We start from the raw sequence: 20,997 nt of genomic DNA, 5'->3' as shown, positions 1-20,997 counted from the left end.
TTGGTTTCCTTCAAGCTTATTAAACACTTACATATATACTTATAAATTATCTACTAATAAGATTCTCACATCGATATTGAAATTTAAACTTAAGATCTTGTGATAATTAGTATCTCTTGGATGTTGATTTTTTATAACATTAAAAATATTTAGTTAAGATTAAAAAATTAAAAAAAAGAAAAAATTTGTACAATATAACACATTGCTATATTATTGTATTATAAACTATAGGAAAAATATTTCTTTTCATAGAGTTCATCACATAGTCATGTAATGAGTTTTAGAGTTGTCAATTTAAACGCGTCATTTACTCTTTGAACTGTAGGTTGTATTAAAAAAATTCTGTATGGTAATAAAACTTAAGAGGATAAAGAAAATTCAAAAAACATGTGTTTTTTTTTTATAGCAAGGATATATATCAGCATCGCAATGCCTCAATTATCTTATTTATACATACATACACTGATATACATATACATAACAATGGTTCAAGTTATTAATGATGTCTTCAATTATGAGAGGCACCAAATTGATATTGCTTATGAGAATTAATAATATAAACATATCGTTTTTTTTTCTATAATTTCTTCATAAATTTTATGATAAGTATAATTAGATTGATCAATTTAGACAACTAAACTACTCTTAGAAAACTTATCTTGGCATGTTATGTGCGTGGTTCAGAATTAATAATATGGATAATGAAATGAATCAAACACCTTTTTTTTATATTTTTGTGTTAATTTTTGAAAAAAAAATTTACTAGACTTTTCAAAAATTTGACTAAAGACAGACGTAAAATGTGCGTGACGAATGAGTTGATATATGCGTAAGGAGATTTAGCGATGAGGGATAGTGAAAAAATAATTTATAAAATAATAATATATGTAAACGTGTAAAGTGCTCCAAAAAATTTTCTGGATTTTTCAAAAATGACGGAAAATTGCACTAAAGTGAAAAACTGGAAAAATGTGGTGTGGTCCTAGCTTGATATAAACTCTTGCAAATATATCAATTTTCATTTCATTTCTGTTCCTTTTCTTTTGGGTTCAATTTGTGTGGTCCTAGGTGACTTTTCATGTCAGTTTTCCTTGTTGGGTTAATGATCAAATAAAACTTTAAATTTTTAAATTTATAACAAAATAAATCTTGATTATTAACTTTTTTAACACCACCATTTTAATGATAAATTGAATCTTAGGTCCTAGCCCATTTAGATATTGGCTCTTTAAAGACCGGCCTTAATTGACAGTTTTAGATAGTAGAAAGGACCAAAGACCCTAAGAGAGGGAGAATTAACCGCTTTTACTTGAACTTAATGGTAGGAGCCAAATTATTATGAATATAATTGTTTAGGGAATTAAAATGTATTATAAATAAATTTAGGGTTCAAATCATTCTTGGGTCTATAATTTATGATTAAAATTCATTTAACCTTATATAAAAATGGTAAAATTATTGTTTTGAAAAAAGCAAGTTAATGGGAGAATGAATTAATAAAGTCCTAAATGAAATAAAGTGAATGTGAATATGAATCTCAAGTGGCAAGCGCGTGGTGTCCATTGAATCGGTGGAAGAAGAAATGAATGAAGTAGCTAATGTGAATGGCAGTGAATGAATAGGCTAAGTGGTGTGAAACATGTGTCTTAATATTTTTGGAGATAATTCTAAAACTAATGAAATGGAAAATATAATGTCAAGTGAAAAGGCAAGGGAGTGGAAAGTATAGGAAAGAAAATGAGTAGGAAATTGGCTAGAAATTGTGAGAGAATGAAATAAAAATTTAACGGAATAAAAAAATGACTTAGAAAAATACATAAAAATGGAAAAAAAAATTAAAAGAAGAAAGGAAAATGAGAAAAAGATATTTTTCCAAGTTATCCTCTTGCTTCATCTCTTTTCCATACAGCCACATTCAATGAAATAATAAAATAAAAAAATGTATTTTAAGGAATCAAAAATAATATTTAATAAAATCTGAAAAACAATATGTAATAAATCCCAAAAATTCCTTAAAAATATTTATTTTCCTTCTAATCACAAATATTACTAATTTATTTCTAATTACATCAAAATAAGTGCTAAAAATCTGAAATAAGAGAGATAAAAGTATGTAAAATATATGAGTCATCAATCAAACATTACCAAAAACATGTTAGGAAAAGCCAAAGAGCCAGAGTGAGATAGAAAGAGAGAGTTAACCGCGTTTACTTGAAATTAATAGTAGGCCCAATTGTTACGAGTGTAATTATTTAGAGGTTAAAATGTATCAAAAATAAATTTAGGGTTTAGATTATTTTTGAGCCTATAATTTAGGGTTTAACTTTTCATCTAATGTTGTATGAAAATGGTAGAATTATTGTTTTGCAAAAGCAAGTTAATGGAAGAATGAAAATAAAGTTCTAAAAGAATAAATAATGATAGTTAGATTCCTAATAATATTTTTTGAAAAAAGAATTATAAATATTAATTTAAATAGTTATAAATTTAAGTTTAAATTTCAAATTAATTGTTATATTTAAAATTTTAATATTTTATTTATAATTAAAACTTCTATATTTACAATTATTTGAATCAATATTTATATTTATACCGCTTTTTTAAATTTTTTAGAACCTAACTGTCATTAATTTCTTCTTATGGAATTTGGTTGTCATCATCCTCCCTAGATTAATAGCTTTTATCTTACACGTGTTACCCCTCTTTGAATGAAGATAAAAATAACATTATAACTTAAAGAAGATCATTAATTTTATGTTAAATAGTTTTCTTCTCCAAAATTTCTTAATGTTGTTGATAAAATATTTGATTTGATGAATTTGAAAAATAAATGTTCTTTAGACTTGTTAAATAGAATGCCATTGGTTGAATATTCTATAATCAAAACACTAATATATAACACATTCAGATTTTTTATTTCCCAACAACATAATCCTGGGTTGGGCTTTAGTCTTAAACTGCACCTTTTGTTTCGATACGTGAAAGTTTATGTGAGTTAATTTTTTAAGAGGCATAAGTTCATTATAGTTAGGGCATGCTTTTAGGTTCAATGAATACTCGTCCACCAATGATATAACATTCAGGAAAATTTGACTCCTAATTAGTTGGATAAATGAGGTTAATTATTTAAATTAATATGGCGTCTGGTTACAAAGAGCTAACATGTGTTTTGGGTTATGATTTCAACCCTAGGATTGAGTTCGGAGTGAGGTCGAGTCACCCTAGCATGAACAAATGAAAAAAACAAAGAAAAATGGCTCTGTACCACATGGCATGATGTGTACACAAGATGTTGCAATGCACTGTGCCATTTGAATAAGAAGACCTTTCTTTGTACCACATGTCGTGATGCGTGGGGATATGAGCCGTGATGCACGGTGACAAATCTACAGAAATAAGATGCAAAAACAGAAGAAAAACAAAGGAAAAGTAATGGAGAAATGAAAGAGCTCTTTTAGAGCTTTGAAAAATTGAAGCATTAGGAGTGTTTTAGAGCTTTCAAACACTATAAGTAAGTTTTCTAAGCTTAAATCTCTCTTTTTCTTCCATTTTCTTGATGTTGGGTGTTAGGGTTTGGTTGAGAAAGTTAATTTTTGATTTATAAAGGCTATAGGTCCGAACCCATTGACTTAAATAAAATTAATGAAAGTTGTTTAAACTATTTAAACTTAGAATTCATGATATTGTGAATTTTGGTAGTCGTGGGGTAATAAATACATGAAATTCTACCATAAATGAGGTGGTTGGAGCAATGTGGCTTCATTAATGGCTAGTTGGGAGTTTAATGAAGTTAATGAGAAATGAAGCTAACAGACCCTATAGATATCCTTGTATGTGAAAGGATTAAATCTTAAGAATGAATAAGTGTTTGATTAGATAGTGAAAATTATGCAAAAAGGGGTATTGATGATTAATATTGTGGTTAAATATAGAGTAAACATATTCAACCCATTCAAGCATTATGAAGCTTTGGAAGTGTAAATTTGAGGAGTATATATTTGACCTCTTAAAGTTTTAAAGTAATTGGGGGAATTCTTTCTTGAGCTTTTGTGTGTTAATTGATTTATTGAGTTATACTTGATAATTGAAATGTGTGAAATTGAATGAAATGTAAGTGTAACATGACTTACTTGAAAATCCACTATAATGATTTTGTAAAATTTAATGACATGTTTCCTTTAGAGTTCAATTATATGATTTGTTAATGGAGTTCAATAATTTTTTGTTAAGTGGAGTTCAATAACTTGATGTGTGAAAAGTTCAACGAAATAATGATTATGAAGTTCTATGATATGTTATTTGTGGAGTTCAATGAATGTGTGTAGTGAGGAGTTCGACGATATAAAGTAAAGAGGAGTTTAATGACTTCATTATGCATGTCCATGTGATGCTCATGTAAGAGTTGAGTATAATGATGATGTTTTGCATGACTATTTTTTAAGTAAATGCTTGCTTTGAAATGTTGCATTATTATGCATTACATGATCATAAGATACGGGAGTTCACCTAGAAAGAGGAGTAGGGAATTAAAATTCATGTGGTAAGGCTACCATTAGAGCTCGATGGTTTGCCTAAATTTGTTATATTTATCATCTCACTTGTTTGATGAGGGGCTATCCCACTTGTTCAACAAGGGACTTGATCCTAGCTAGTTTTCCACTTATTCAACAAGGAAGCTAGTCTAGGGAGAATGACACCTCACAATGTGAGGTTTTTAGGAAAATCATGACCCAAAGTAAGTTAGGCAATTTTGACTAGATAGCCCCTCATGATTGAATGGCTAAGGTAGTCTCAGTTCATAAATGATCCCAGTGTGTTATAGCCTATGGTTTCATGTCAAAGGCATAAAAAGGATATAAAGGAGATTTGATCATGCATATAGTAATAAAAGGGCATATGGTTGTCTGTATTGTGACCCTAGTGATGAAAATTATATGATTAGTCCTACAACTATGTAAAATTTTGTCATTAAGTAATTATCTCATGATTATATGCTACTATGAATGAGAAATATGAATAGTATTCTTTAACATGTTAAATGATTTGAGAATTTACTACTTGCATTTAAATTGATTGACATACATTAATATAAGTTAGATAGACCTTAATTACTAAATAGTTATACTCACCCTATTATCTTCAATTATTACATAAGCTAGCTCAGTAGGACAAGACAGAGGGAAACAATCTGAGGCATAGGATTACTATCTTATCTGTAGACCTCATTTTCTTTTTGATTATTAATATGTATAATCTTGCATGATATTGCCAACTAAGGGAAATTTATGCTTTTGGCTTACTTGCACCATAAGATTGTGGTATTATATTATATTGTGTATTTTGGGCCCTAGGATTATACATCCATTTGTCGTGAATTTTTAAAAAAGGCCAAAATACTAATGCAAGTGAGAAGTGATTATGCATGCAATTTATTTTGATGTGGTACAATGATTTATGAGATTGTAGCTCTCTCTTCTGTATTTTGATAAGGGATTGAGCATTGAAAATGTGTTGAAATTATTATTCGTGAGATATGGTGTATTGTACAAGTCTATTTTAGTCTTTTGAATGTGGTTTAAGGTGTAGATTTTACTTTTGGCACTTGATATGTAAATTGGGCACCCTAATTGCATAGTAAGATTGAAAAGAAGTGAGGTTTTGTTATAGGTGTCTAAATTTTGATTGGAAAATGTTATAATTATGAAATTAATGCCATTAGTTAGATCAAGGTGAAAGCTTTTATAGACAATTAAATCACCTCAATTAGACATCAAATGAAGAAATAGGGTGCATTGAAAGTTTTCCATGTTGCTATTAAATAACAGCAGCAATGTTGTCAAATATGTGCAATGCACCGCGGTGCATGACACAGAGGCATACAAGCCACATTGCGTGTTTTCTTTCCTGCACAATTTTTGCTATTTCCATATTTTATGTAAATGCATTAACTTATGAGTAATCTCATGCTTTATCATACATCTAATTGCTCTGATTTTGAATTGTAAAGGTTTATTGTAATGTTTTAATTAAGAAAAACTTGGGATCCTAAATTGTAATTCTACAAACTTGGTAATCGTACTTTGGAGTTAACCCCTTGATTACCTTGAATTTTGAAGTTAATTAGTGATTAGTAAGGGAGACCCTATAGATGATCACACTAGTAGGGAGATTTGAATCCATGACTTTATGGTAACTAACTCTCTTAGGTGTTGATTTTTTTAGGAAAAATGACAATTACATACCATAAATTATTAAAATCTCAATAACAAACCATGGTCTTTACTTGCAATTAAAAAATTGAATTGTTAGTTTGGGAAATCAACAAAATACATTTTGAATTATTTGTAACATCAGTTGGGAATATACAAGAATTTGTTGTGAATTGCTAGCCAATCTTTTGTGATTTTTTTTATTGTCACAGTATATAGATAAATGGCTTGAAAAATCTATAAAAATACATATGGAGTTATTTGTATTGTTAGTTGAGAATTTATAAGAGTCAGCTGTGAATCGCAAACTAATCACTTTTAGTTTTTTGCTATCGCTTGGAAAATCAACAAAAAATACTTGGGAATCTTTATAATGTTAGTTGAAAATTTATAAAAGTTCATTGTAAATCTCAAATCAATCAACAAAAGATAATTTATTACAATTAAGAACTATTATTTGTTACTAAAATTTTAATAATTCAAGGTTCCTAATTATCATCAATATTTTAGAAAATTACTCATTTAGTTACTATAATTTTGACTTAATTGTAATTCAATCCTTGAACTTTTGTAAAGTCTCCTAAAATAATTCAGATTTTACCAATCCTTATACACATTATCGTACAACAACAATAACATATCAGAATTATAGCCTTTAATTTGCGTCTAAAACATAGGATCTTGACTGCATAGAAAAATAAGTTAAATAAAAAAGGCTAATGAAATTGCAAACACACGCCCAACAAACAAGATAAACAAGTGATCATTTCTTTCAAAAAGCGGCCATGCGCCGCAACTTACACCACATGTGCTGTGTGGTATGTGGCACAAAGCAACATGCCCTGCTTCTATGTCATATGCCGTGGTGCATGTATCAAATTCTGCTATCACAGTAACTTTTTGATACGAACTTTCGTTGTGTGCCATTTTCATACTCGAAGTATGATTGGAGTGATTCAAGCACCCACATAAAGCTTATAATATATTCAATCTAATGAGACAAGTTTGGATGCAATCTAATGATCTGACCTAAAATTGAACATTCGAGTGAAAAAAGTCAATTTTCTTTTAAAAATTTGATATCCTAAGTGTTCAATTCTCATATCTTACCTCATTAGACTACTTTGAGTCTTGAATCAAATCTAAAAAGACCATATACACTGAATTGATACATCATATCACATATATCACATCAAATACTCATTTTGACTCCTCAATGCCATATTATACACTTGTGGACTTATATGAGACATAAATATATAACCACATACACATATATACTTGTTTTACTTTCAATCATTCAACTTACACATATGGGGCTAAGCCTCACCATATGGTCGAGAATTATAAATCACTTGATTTACACACAGATAGGGCTAAAGCCTCACTATTTAGTCAAGTTTCACATAAATGCACATTTCATCATAAAAAACTCACAAATATCTTAGTGGAACAAGTTATATAACACAACATGTACCTGCTTGAATAGTATCTAGGCATACCAACGTATTCACCATTATAATACACTTGGTGAGATGTAGTGTGAGTGTACAAGCAAATTCTCAAACAACATAATCATATATTCACATCCATAGACACTTATGCATCATAGTTAGCAACCCAAACATTTACAACATTGTTATACATTTATTATACTAAGAGTAGTCATACTACTACTGAAAAGAAGCTAATCCTTCCTTACTTTCTTTCCCAGCCTTCTCGTACTCTCTTCACCTGTATATAAAAGAAATGGAGTGAGACATACGTCTCAGTAACTTGGATAAATCTCAAATACTGGTTAGTAAGTAAAATTATAAATAAGAGATAAAGTAGCATGAATTTCAATAAAGAGCAGTATACATAAATTTACAAACAAAGATATAATCATTCATCATCTATGCTCATGCACTCCCGATTCCTTCTAACGGAGCAAGTTTAACGCTCGAACTAAGACTTCTAGCCTTACATAAAATAGCACTCGCCAAACCTCTGTCTCAGACCACATATCATCAATATGGATGGTCTACTGAGTCCCTATTAGTAGAGCATACTTGATGCTTGGATTGTCAGGACTTCTTAGCCTTACATAGAGTGGGGCCACAATCCCCTACCCTGTTTTAGGGTACACTCATGGATATTCTCTTAGGTCTTTTCTAGCGGAGCAAGCTCTATGCTCAAGACCTTCAAGACTTTCTAGCCTTACATATAGTAGGGCCACGACCACCTACCCTAGTTTAGGGTACACTCACAGATGCAAATGCACATGCCACTTTGCATATATTCCAAACATTACTCATACACCCACATGCATATTCCTTTCACAATACTACTTCTTTATCAATTCATAAAACACAATGCATACAATTATATAAAATACTTGTAAATAATTTTACAAACCAATAGATAAAAGGGTTACTTTAGTTACTTTTTACCCTTATTACCAAGGGTTACCATTCTTGCTTAACTTCTTAACTTATGTCAACTCCCACAAAAAATCCTTGGGTACTCAATCTACACAACAAACACCCTTACTCAATTTCCAATATACAACATTATCACTAATTTTACTGAGCCAAATTCCTCAACACACAGAACAACTCAACTAAGGCTTTTGAATTCATATAATTCACTTTCTATAGTCATTTTCCCTTAAGCTATTCAAATGACCAAAACACCCTCTTAACTCACTTGTTTATCAATTTTCTCCCTTTTCTACCTAACAAATTAGGTGTATTATTCCCATATCTTTAAAGTTCAACCATTAAACTTTAAACTAGCCGTAAAACTTTAGTTTCGCACCCGAGACCTCTTTTAAAACCTTTTCTTTAGATTTGAACTCCTTAAAATTTTCTAATTTAATTTCTCTACCAACCAAAGTTAAAGAAATTTAGATAGAAACATAGCACAAGATGGTATGAAACTTATCTAATAAGTTACTAGCCGAAGCAAACTTTCAAATTCTATATATTTAATGCCCTAGCAGATACAAGCTCTTCTCTCCCTCTCACGCATTATTTCTTTTTTTTCTCTTCTATTTTCACGAGATGGAGACATCAGCTTTAAGCAAAATCTATGCCATGTGTTGTGGCCCATGAAGCACATGGTGCGACCCATGGCACAGTGAGGCTAATCTCACCAGTGCTCATGCATTTCATTTCAACTTATCGTTCCACTATTCAATCTTATTCAAATATTAGCCAACTAACCTAAAACATCAATCCAACATCCAAAACTATAATCAATCTACTAATTAATAACCTATCCCTAATTAGCAATTAGTCTCCTGAATTGAAATTGAGGACGTTACAACTTTGATTAGTTATAACTTAATATTTATAGTTTTAACTCGGTTGTAACTCAATTATTAAGCTTTTTCTCTTGCAATTTAATCCCTATAATTTCAACCACTTAAATATTGATCTCTATATTTTAAAAAATAAAATTATAAAGACAAAAAGTATTTTGAACCTTTAATATTTATAATATTTATAAAGATTAAAAGGGTTTAATAATTTAAAATATTAGTGATAAATTTTAACATAATTTTAATCCTTATAATTTTATTATTAATGTTATAAATATTATAAATAATTAAATTTCAAAATATTATAATTTTAATCTTTTAATTTTTAAATATTATACATATTAAAGGTTCAAAATATTTTTAATTTTTATAATTTTATTTTTTAACATATAGGGACCAATATTTAAATAGTTGAAATTATAGGGAGTGCATTGCAAGAGGACAAGGTCAGAGACTGAGTTATAATCGAGTTAAAATCATAAAGACTGAGTTACAATGGGTCAAAATTCAAGGATTAAGTTACAATTGGGTGAAAACTATATGAATTAAATGATTAATTTTCTCTTAATATTTTTATGAGATTCTTAATTTTCATTTTCCCATTTTTTATAACATTAAAAATATTTAGTTAAAATCGATAAAAAAGAGAGAAAAAAATTGAAGAGCATCAAGTATTATATATAGTGATGTGGTGTAGAATAATCTACTCCCTTCTTATTACAATATATTCTCTCTGTTTCTATATATAAGAAATTTTATAGAATATTTTTGTATCCCTAAATATAAGAAATTGTTAGCATATTTTTTAATAAATAGATTATTATATCCTTATTAAATTAGCAAGAGAAAATAATAAGTACTCTTATTAATTTATTTGAAAAAAAAAATTATTTTTATTTATAATAATTAGGGGCAAAATTGAAATGTTGCTATGCTTTTAATTAGACAATAAATTTTTATTAGTTTACATGATTTGATTAAAAATATTTTATATATAAACATAGAAGGAGTAAGTCATTGTCAACTAATTCACAATTTATGAATAATATTAGTTGAAATATTAAATTATTAAGAATGTATGCATCTTTTTATTTATACTCTTATTAAATATTCTATATAAGAGTTTAATAATAATAATTAAAATTCTGATGTATGATTTTTTTAAAAAAATTTATAAATAAATAAATAAAAATGAAATATAGTTAAAAAAAATAAATGTAAAATTTATCCAATATTTTATATTTTGGGTTGAGTAAAATTTTTAAAATATACCTGATGTCGTATCAACTACAAACCATAGCAATTAATTATTCAAACTCGTGGGACCCATGTTCAAATGAAGAGCTGGTAGTCCAAGACGCAGTGAATGCACTCTGCTCCACTTACCAATACTCTTCTCCAACATAAAGCCGCGGCTGGACGGTGGACCCTCTTGTTTGAATAAACGGACGTTTGAGCAAATCGACTGCAGGTTTTAATTGCTGCTCTTTTTTCAGTTGATGGAAAAAAAATAAAAAAAAATTTATAAAATAATACCCCCTCAATTCTAAATTATAAAATATTTTAAAATAAAATCTTATATATAAATAAAATTTATTAAATATACTTTATAACCTTATTTTTTCAAGATAAAAATATAAATTTTTAAAAATATTTTTTATTTAAAGAATATTGAAAAAAAAGAATATATGATAAAAGTAATTTGAAAAAGTGTCATTTTGAAAAAATATTATTAATGAAACTTATTTTTATTAAAATATTTTATATTTTAAAATATTAAATGTTTTTAAAATATATCTTATAATTTAAGATAGAGAGAGAGGAAGTTGTATATTTTGACGTGTAAAGGGCTCAAAAAGTTTTCCTGACTTTTCAAAAATGATTGATCATTACCATCAAGTGACAGACTGGAGCAATTTCGCGGGGGTACTAACTTGAAATAAACTCTTCCAATGACTTTTAGAAAAGAATTGCCAATACATTTCCTTTTTTCCCCTGGCAATGGACCACGCAAATAATTTTATCATTCATTAAAACGAGGCTCGAGTTCACTGAATTTATATGTGGAGGTCCAAGTCCTGAATTGAAGAACACGCACAGTTTGTATCAGAGAATTTGCTTGAATCTCTGATTTTGCACAAGGGAGTATCCTTCATAGTCTTCCATTATGAGGATCCTTTCGTTTTTATTTCTTCACTCCATACTGTTTTGTTACATGTGCCTTTGCAGCCACGTGTTGGCGGTGTCTGGTTTTTGTGTTGAAGATCAACAATCACTGTTGCTGCAACTGAAGAACAACGAATTCCAGTTCAATGCTTCAAAGTCTACTAAACTGAAAAGGTGGAATCAAAGCATTCCTCATTGTGATTGGAATGGTGTGACTTGTGATAAGGAGGGGCATGTTATTGGTCTCGACTTGAATAATGAATTCATAGATGGAGAATTGCATAATTCAAGTGCTCTTTTTTGTCTCAAACATCTTTAGAACTTGGATTTGAGTTATAATAATTTCAATTCTTCAATTTCGCCTGCAATTGGAAATTTGAAGAACTTGGTCTCTTTGAATTTGTCGGACAATGGTTTGAAAGGTCAAATACCAATGGAAATTTCCCAGTTGAAAAATCTGGTTTGTCTTAATTTATCTTTTTTATCATCCTTGAACCTTGAGAATCCAAATCTACAACAACTAGTCCAAAACCTCACAAAAATCAAGTATTTGTATTTAGATTATGTAAACATATCAGCTCAAGGGAAAGATTGGAGCAATGCTCTGTTAGCAATTCCTAGTCTTGAAGAAGTAAGCATGCGCTCTTGCAATCTCTCTGGGCCCATTGATTCTTCATTAGGGAGACTGAGCACCTCTCAAGACTTTATCTTGATGGTAATTATCTATTATCCACAATGCCTGAAAGTTTTGCCAATTTAAAGAAATTAGCCGTCTTGAGTCTTGAGGATTGCAACTTGATAGGAGATTTTCCACAAAAGATATTTGAAATTGCAACATTGTCCTATTTAAGCCTATCATACAACTTTGATCTTCATGGGTCCTTCAAAAGCTTCCCCCTCAATGGATCTCTTCAAACTTTAAAAGTAACAAGCACAGAATTCACTGGTCCAATCCCTTCTTCTTTATTTGAACTCCCATTTATAGAACATATTGATCTGTCATTCAACCATTTTGATGGTGAATTGAAACCTAATATGCTTCAAGTCTGTCAACATCTACAAACATTAGATCTTTCATTCAACCATTTAAATGGTGATTTGAACCTTAATATGCTTCAAGGATGTCATCGTCTACAGACATTAGATCTTTCATCCAACCATTTAAATGGTGATTTGAATCTTAATATGCTTCAAGGATGTCAACATCTATAGAGATTATATCTTTCTTACAACAACTTGTCAGCTGATGCAAATATTATGGATGCTAACCTTTCTTCATTTCCAAACTTAGAGATTCTAGGATTGTCTTCTTGTAATTTGAGAGAATTCCCATTGTTCTTGAGAAACCAATCAAACATAGGATATCTTGATCTCTCTAACAACCAATTCATAGGACTGATACCTTATTGGATTTGGGAAATTCTTGGAGAAGATGGTGATCTAGATCTTTCTAACAATTCTTTGACAGGCTTTGAAAGACACATGCTAAATTACACTGTTAATTTGGATGTCGTCGATCTTCACTCCAACAAACTCAATGGGAACATTCCTCCTTTTATCAACTCATTCTTTTTGGACTTGTCACGAAATCACATCAACACTGTTATTCCACATAACATTGGTGCTCAATTTCATTCAGTTTATTTTCTTGAGCTTTCTAGAAACAAATTTCATGGGGACATTCCTCATTCCTTGTGCAATATTCCAACTATGAAAAAACTTGATCTTTCCAATAATATGCTTGAAGGGACAATCCCACCTTGTTTAATACATAGTGAGACTCTCTCCATACTAATTCTTGGAAAGAACAAGCTCAAAGGCAACATTCCAAATGCATTTCCAAAATCATGTGATTTTTCCATATTAGATGTAAAGGAAAATCAATTGAGTGGCTTCATACCCAAGTCAATGATTAGTTGCACGAATTTGAGGGTGCTAAATATTGGAAATAATCATATTAGTGGTCACTTTCCATGCTTCCTAAGGAACATATTCTCACTTGAAGTCTTGGTTTTGCGAAAAAACCAATTTCAAGGTCCCATTGGATGCTTAGAAAATGATGGAAGTTGGTGTATTCATATTATTGATTTGGCTTTTAACAACTTCAGTGGATTTCTTCCGGCCAAAGTTTTCACAACTTGGGAATCAATGATGGTTGATATTCCACTTGTATCAATTTCTAATTACATCGCACTTAATTATTTTGTTGGAACACCACATTATTATTCAATGACAATTGTGAGTAAAGGCCAAGAAATGGAATGGGATGAAATACAACAGTCCTTCACTTTGATTGACTTTTCATCTAACAATTTTGAAGGGCCAACACCAAAAGAGCTAATGAACTTGGAAGCTCTTTATGTTCTCAATTTGTCAAATAATGCTTTCTCAGGCAAAATCCCATCTTCAATTGGAAATATGAAGCAGCTTGAATCCTTGGATTTGTCAAACAATTCTTTGACCGGAGAGATTCCAACAGAGCTTGCAAGTCTATCATTCCTTTCATTTTTGAACCTTTCATTTAATCATCTTGTGGGAACGATCCCTAGAGGCACACAAATTCAATCAATTTGATGCCTCTTCCTTCCAAGGCAATAAAGGGCTGTATGGACCTCCTTTGACCAAAATTCCAAATAATGGGAAGCCAGGATTAATGCTACCACCTATAGCTTCTCAATATGACCATGGAATTGATTTCACATTTATCACAGGCATGGAATTTGGAGTGATTTTTGGCTTAGCCATTATTATCGGACCTCTTTTCTTCTGGAGGAAATGGAAGATAATGTACTGGAAATATGTGGATGATGTTCTTTATATAATCTTTCCTCAACTTTATCTTGATTATCAAAGACATGCTGGACAATGGCACGCAGTTCTGCGTTGGAGTCGTTAAGCATTACATTTCGTTGAACATTATTTGAGTGTTGATTTATAAGGTAAATAAATATATGATTATATTTAGCATATTTTATTATATTGCTTGAAATATACCTGCATGCATATTTGTTTGTGCTTCATTATGATATGCTTTCTTTATAACAATAGAAGTTTTTTGTGTTAGTGTGCGTGTGTCATATGATCGAGTTCTATTCATATTAATGTTCATTAATTTATATTATGTCACATAATACATAGGTCTTTTTTTTATTATGATAACATACATAGGTCTATATTTGTCTAGTAGATTTTGCAAGAATTGAAACTTCGTGCGTGGCCAAAAGTGCATATATACAAAAACTCAAAATTATATTTAAGTTGATTAAAATTTTGATCCACGCTAGATAATTAAAATATTATATAAGTAAACACGGCAATGCAATTAGGGGACATTTACCCGTTTGTATATAATAGTAGGAAAAACTGATTCTGTAACTTTTTAATGTTGTTTTTGTTCATTATTCATATTGTCTCTATTAATATATATATATATATATATAGGGAAAACATAACTTTAACTCCATGTGCTTTGCTAGTGTTTTGTTATTAGTCTTTGTACATTTTTTCAATGTTTTTCATTGTTTTATTTTTTATTATTTTAAATCTCTTCAAGGTTCTTATATTTTGTTCATGGAAAGACCTAAAATAATTAAAAATAAAAATGTAGGGCCAAAAATATCAAAAAAAGTATAGGAACTAATAATAAAATGTAAGTAAAATATAAGGACCTAAAGTTATGTTTTCTATATATATATATATATTTCAATTGTATTAATTAACTAACTACCTTATACGATTGTAAACTTTAGGTGAAGAGAATCAAGCAAGGTCACATTTACATATGATGCAGCTTAACTATGTATGATAGTGAAATAAAGATTTGAAGTATGATTCATGTAATTATTTGAGTTTGATCACTCAAAAATTTAATACTTTGATGTGATGAATTAATGATGTTTGGCTTAGAACTCGTGCTTAAACTATTTTAAGATGGTGTTATTATTGTTTTTTTTATAGTTTATATTAAGTGATGCACTTATGTCTTCCATCAATATCTGAATTTTTTTTATTATTGGCTCTTATATTTTTTCTTAAATCTGGTAATTATATCACTTAGTTTAGAAGGTGTAAAGTTTTTTTTTTAATTTATTTTTGCAGGTTGAAAATCTATCGCTTTTAGTTGTAGTTAGTTATTACCTTCATGGCATTGTAAAAGGGTTGTGGGTCGGCCCATGACAGGTTGGGAATGGGCCAACTCTTCAAAAATATGGGTTGGGTTTTGAAAATTTCCAAAAAGTATATGTGCGCCAACAAAATTACAAACGCTGGTTTATCGAAATTTAAAATGTATTGTCTATGAATGTATGCATGTATTTGTTACAACATGGTAGCTAAATGAGTGTGGCAAGCACGAATCCAGATTTTCCGAATAGTGGCAGGGGAAGGTTATCTTAATTAATTGTAAATGTCAATATCCTAAAAAAAAACTATAAAGTAATTTATAATATGAGCAAAATGATCAGAATGGGAAGCTTTTTTCTCGTTTTACGGAACAGTAACAAAAGAAAATTTACTCAAGTCTCCAAACACATAAATAAAACACAATCAAGCACTACAAAATGTTAGAGAAACATGACAAACAACAATTGATAGCAAAAGTTAGTATATATTCCAATTTAATATGTGTATATTATAACGTGAGCTAAATAATGAGAAAGCTAATAATAATCCTAGCTTTTCAGAACTCGGGCTAGCCTAACTGTAAATGATGGTCTCCCAAAATATAAAATAATTAATAACATAAGCTAAATGAGAACATATGAAAGATATTTTCTCTCTGTTTTTTTTTTTTCTATGGAAGGGTACGGTAATAAATGAAAATTTATTGAAATGTTAAAAAGCATACTTAAAATATAATTCACACATCACGCCAGCTCATTTGATAAGGGAGGGAAATAGGGAATGATGAAAATCTCTTGTTTGTGGACTTGATTCCACTTTCTCTCTATTCCCCATCTTAATCCCTCAATCAAATTTTGAATAATTGAAATTTAATATTTCACAATCATTAATAAACTAGTGAGTTTTGTTTTTTGTTTTTAATTTTGTATTTTGCACATTCATCATGTTTTTTTAATACAAGGTTGTGGAAAAAGAATTGTGTAAAAAATATAAAAATCAAGTCATGTTAGATTTCAATAAAATTTTGCATCCTGAAGGTGGTTTATTAAAAATAAAAAGATTTAAATTATGTTGAGATGCTTGGTATGCGATCATATCAAATATTCATCCTTGTTTTGATTATGTATATACTATGTTTATTAAGTTTTAGAAGAGATAAAAAAATTATAATGATAAGAAATACCCAAAAGATTATAAAAGTAATATTGTTCATAATAATTTTCAACAAAAAATAATACTATAAAATAGATATTATTAAAAAACTAAAAAATATGGCATATGTTCGAGCTAAATGCCCCAGGCAAGGCCGAGCTAACTAATCTTTTAGGTCATGTGCACAATGCTAGATGAGACTGGATCCCACCCAACAAATCCAATCCTAATCCAAAATTATGCAACTATAGATGATAGATAAAGATTTATGGACTTTAAGTGGAAAAAAAATTAGTGATCCAATTATATATTGATATGAATTTAATGAATACAACCTAAAAATAAAAATAAGAAATAACTATTTTAAATATTTTTGACTATCCTAACCAATCTTCTTCCAAAGGAAACAGGTCCTACACATATGCAACCACGCACAACACATATCTAATAACAATAACCTTCCTAGCTACTTGGAAGTAGAACATACTACCATGCTCCTTCGGTTCTGTATGTATATTAGTCACATTTTAGAAATATATTTTCGTCCGCTTTATAAGTTATTAGTTGATGAGATTGTTTTATTTTAAATTAAAATTTCAAAATTATCCCTAAAAAGTAAAAGAGAGAAAGATAAAAAATAATATTATATTATTTTTTCACTTTTTGTTTTTTACTTGGGGGTTATATTTAGAATTTCATTTACTTTTATTTTTTATACTTTTATTGTATTAGTATTGATAAAGATAATAGAAATAACTTATAAATAGGATTAGAGAGAGCACTTTTTTTTTAGGTATGGAATGCCACCGAAGCAATAGGTTCTTAGCAACTATTTCTAATCACTTGATGGCCTTATTGAATTATCTTAATCTAAAGTTAATAATTAAAAGTTGAAAAATATAAAAATTGACGAGGAACAGTCTTAAAATAAAGATTATATATATATAATAGATTATAAAAATAAGCACAAGTTAATTAAAGATGGATTATACTATTCAATAATAAAAAGAGAGAATTAATAAAAAAATATTGTCAAAATGAAAAAAACAACGTTTGTTAAAGGGCATTGAGTTTCAATTTAAAATAAACAAACAAAACTATGCATATCATATCAAACTCTTTCTTGACTATTTTCAAAAATAAATAAAACCTTCTTTAAGAAGAAAATGGCTAACATTTGCTTGTGTTCGGAAATGGAAAAATGACATATGAAAAGGGTTAAATGGTAAGTTAGATCCTAAATTATATGTTCATGAGTGATTTGAATCCTAAATTTATTTTTAATACATTTTAAACTCTAAACATGGATTAAAACACTACACCCTCACTCTAGCTTTGCTGAGCATATCTTACCAAGTTCATCTTCAGTGTTCATCACATTATACTCATCAATGTAATGAGATCTAGATCATTTAAATTTTGACTTGAATAGTTCAGATTTAAAATATTATTTTATATTTACTACAAAAAAATTTATAAAATTATAAAAAAATTTAATTATCAAAATTTGGAGAGTCCAAGGTAATATTGAAATTTTGATAATTTTTATATATCGACTATATATATGCACTCTGCATAGTTCAAATTTAAAATTTTTAACTTTCAATTTTTTTAAAAAATATTTTTTAAAAATGGATAGTTTTATCTATTTTAATTTTTAATGTCATATTTATCAAAATAAAAATTTACAGACAGTATAAAGTACATTTAGATAGTTAATATATAAGAATCATAAAAATTTTAATATTAAATTGGACCCTCTAAATTAAATCTAAATTAGATTGATAATTAATTTTTTTATAATATTTTATTTTAGTAAGTATAAAATAAAAATAAAAGTAATACTTTAAACTGAATTATTCATATTAAAATATGGATGGTTCAGATTTCATCACACTAATGAGTATAAAAGATGAGTCTATACCTTACTCCCTCTCTCATAATTATTGGATTTCCATCTGTGTTTGAGGCAAAAAGCTTAGCCAAGACTCCCAAGCCCTCACCTTCCTCAACTACCACCCAACATCTGCCTCTAAGCTCCCTTCCTGGACCTAGAGGGGGGGGAGAATTAATCATGTCTACGTAAAATTAATGATAAAGGTCAAATTGTCATGAGTATAATTGTTTAGGGTGTATTTTGTTCAAGAAGAGGGGAGGAGAGGAAAGGGAAGGTTTTTAATATTATCTTGTTTGGTTTTGTTGGAGAAGAGGAGAAGGAGGAGTTTTTAATGATCTTTTATTTGGTTTAGGAGAGGAGGGAAAGAAAGGTAATAACTAATTTACTATTATATCCTTATATATTAGTTTAAAAATTTTTTAATTATTCCTTGTAGAAAATAATTTTATACCTCAATTTAAATAGCATGATTTCTTAAAAATTGACTCTCATCCTATCATATTGTCAATATGTGAATAAAAAATTAAATAAATAATTATAATGATAATAATTTTTTATAAAGAATAAATAACTCCCTTAAATATATAATAAAATATGATGAATTATAATTTTTTTAAAAAAAAATCCAATGAGAACAATGGAGGTTTAGAAGTGAAGCACAATCTAATATGAAAAACAGTTTTTTTTTTAAGAAAAATTAATCTTTTAATCTTTTAACTTTTAACTCACTTGTAACTCAGTCTCTCAACTATGACTCGTTGTGACTTAGTCCCTCAACTATAATTCGCTGTGACTCAATCCCTCAACTTTTATTTTGCCTATAATTCGGTCCTTATTTTTTAATTTTTTAAAAAAATTTCTTATCAAATAAGAGGGATAACAAAGATAATCATATATTATTTTAAAATACTCTCCTCTTGCTCATTGATGTGAGAAATAAGTTAATATGAAAAAAAATTAACAAAAGTTAAGGGACTAATTTGTAAGTGATTCAAAAGTTGAAGGACTGAGTCAAAAGCGAGTCATAGTTGAGGGACTGAGTCAAAAGTAAATTAAAAGTTGGAAGAGTAAAGATTAATTTTCTCTTTTTTTAACTATAGATATACTTAGAATATTAAAAAATAGCGGAGGTCAAAATAGTCAAAAAATTAGCTTCCCCCTTAAAAAATCCCTAATTTGGAGAGGAGCAATATTAGGGGAGGGGAGGGCCCTTCCCTACAAAATTTCTTAAGTAAATGAGAGGAGAGGAGCACCCATTTAAAATCCCCCAATCAAACACATCCTTAGGGGTTAAAATGTGCTAAGAACAAGTTTATGGTTCAAATTATTCTTAAGCATATAATTTAGAATCTAAATTATCATTTAACCTTGCATGAAAATGCTAAAATTATTGATTTGTAAAAACAAGTTAATGGAAGAATGAAAATAAAGTCCTAACAGAATGAATTAATGATAGTTAATTAGATTCTTGATAAATGAATTATAATCATCAATTCAAATAGTTACAAATAGAAATTTAAATCACAAATTGATTGTTATACTTGGAATTTAAATATTTTATTTGCAATTAAAATTCTTGAATTTATAATTATTTGAATCCATTTTTCAACTTTTTCTTTGAAAATTTTATGAGGTACCTAACTGTTATTAATTTCCTCTTAAGGAACTAACTAACTGTCATTATCCTTCCCAAATTAATAACTTTTATCTTATACACGTTTTCCAATGTTCTAATTTAAAGAAAATCATTAGATGATATGATAATTGTATATAATTGTAAGAAAATATTATATGTATGTGTGTGTGTGTAACTGAAATTTGAATGTATGAGCAAAAATTCCATTGTTTTTGCGTTGATTAGTTTTCTTCTCTAAAATTTCTTAATGTTGTTGATAAAGTACTTGATGAATTTCAAAATAAAAGTTATTTAGACTTGTTAAATAGCTATAGTGTCATAAAATAAATCATTGTGATGTCGAATGCCATTGCTTGAATATTCTGCAATCAATATAATAACACATTCAGATTTTCCCCCCTCAACAACAGAACTATTAGGCTTTAGTCTTTGATTGCACCTTTGCTTCCACACATGAAAGTTTAGATAAATTGAATTTCATAAGGCGTGAGCTTATGATAGTTAGGATATG

General features: G+C 28.8%; 1 protein-coding gene across 1 annotated transcript; it reads left to right on the top strand.

Annotated features, from left to right (window-relative positions):
• Window positions 1-11,728: 11,728 nt before the first annotated feature.
• Window positions 11,729-14,575, top strand: LOC129302622 (receptor-like protein 19). Its single transcript, XM_054941535.1, has 5 exons — window positions 11,729-11,969; window positions 12,062-12,139; window positions 12,258-12,394; window positions 12,892-14,167; window positions 14,229-14,575. The coding sequence occupies exons 1-5, from the start codon at window positions 11,729-11,731 to the stop codon at window positions 14,573-14,575; spliced, it is 2,079 nt and encodes a 692-aa protein (XP_054797510.1).
• Window positions 14,576-20,997: the final 6,422 nt, after the last annotated feature.

The sequence above is a fragment of the Prosopis cineraria genome, unplaced genomic scaffold (assembly GCF_029017545.1).
Source record: "Prosopis cineraria cultivar Desert tree isolate PC_DT_omini unplaced genomic scaffold, ASM2901754v1 PC2, whole genome shotgun sequence".
In the NCBI taxonomy this organism is placed as follows: Eukaryota; Viridiplantae; Streptophyta; class Magnoliopsida; order Fabales; family Fabaceae; genus Prosopis; species Prosopis cineraria.
Note: the sequence above shows the minus strand (reverse complement) of the source record. Positions and strands in the feature narration are given on the sequence as shown.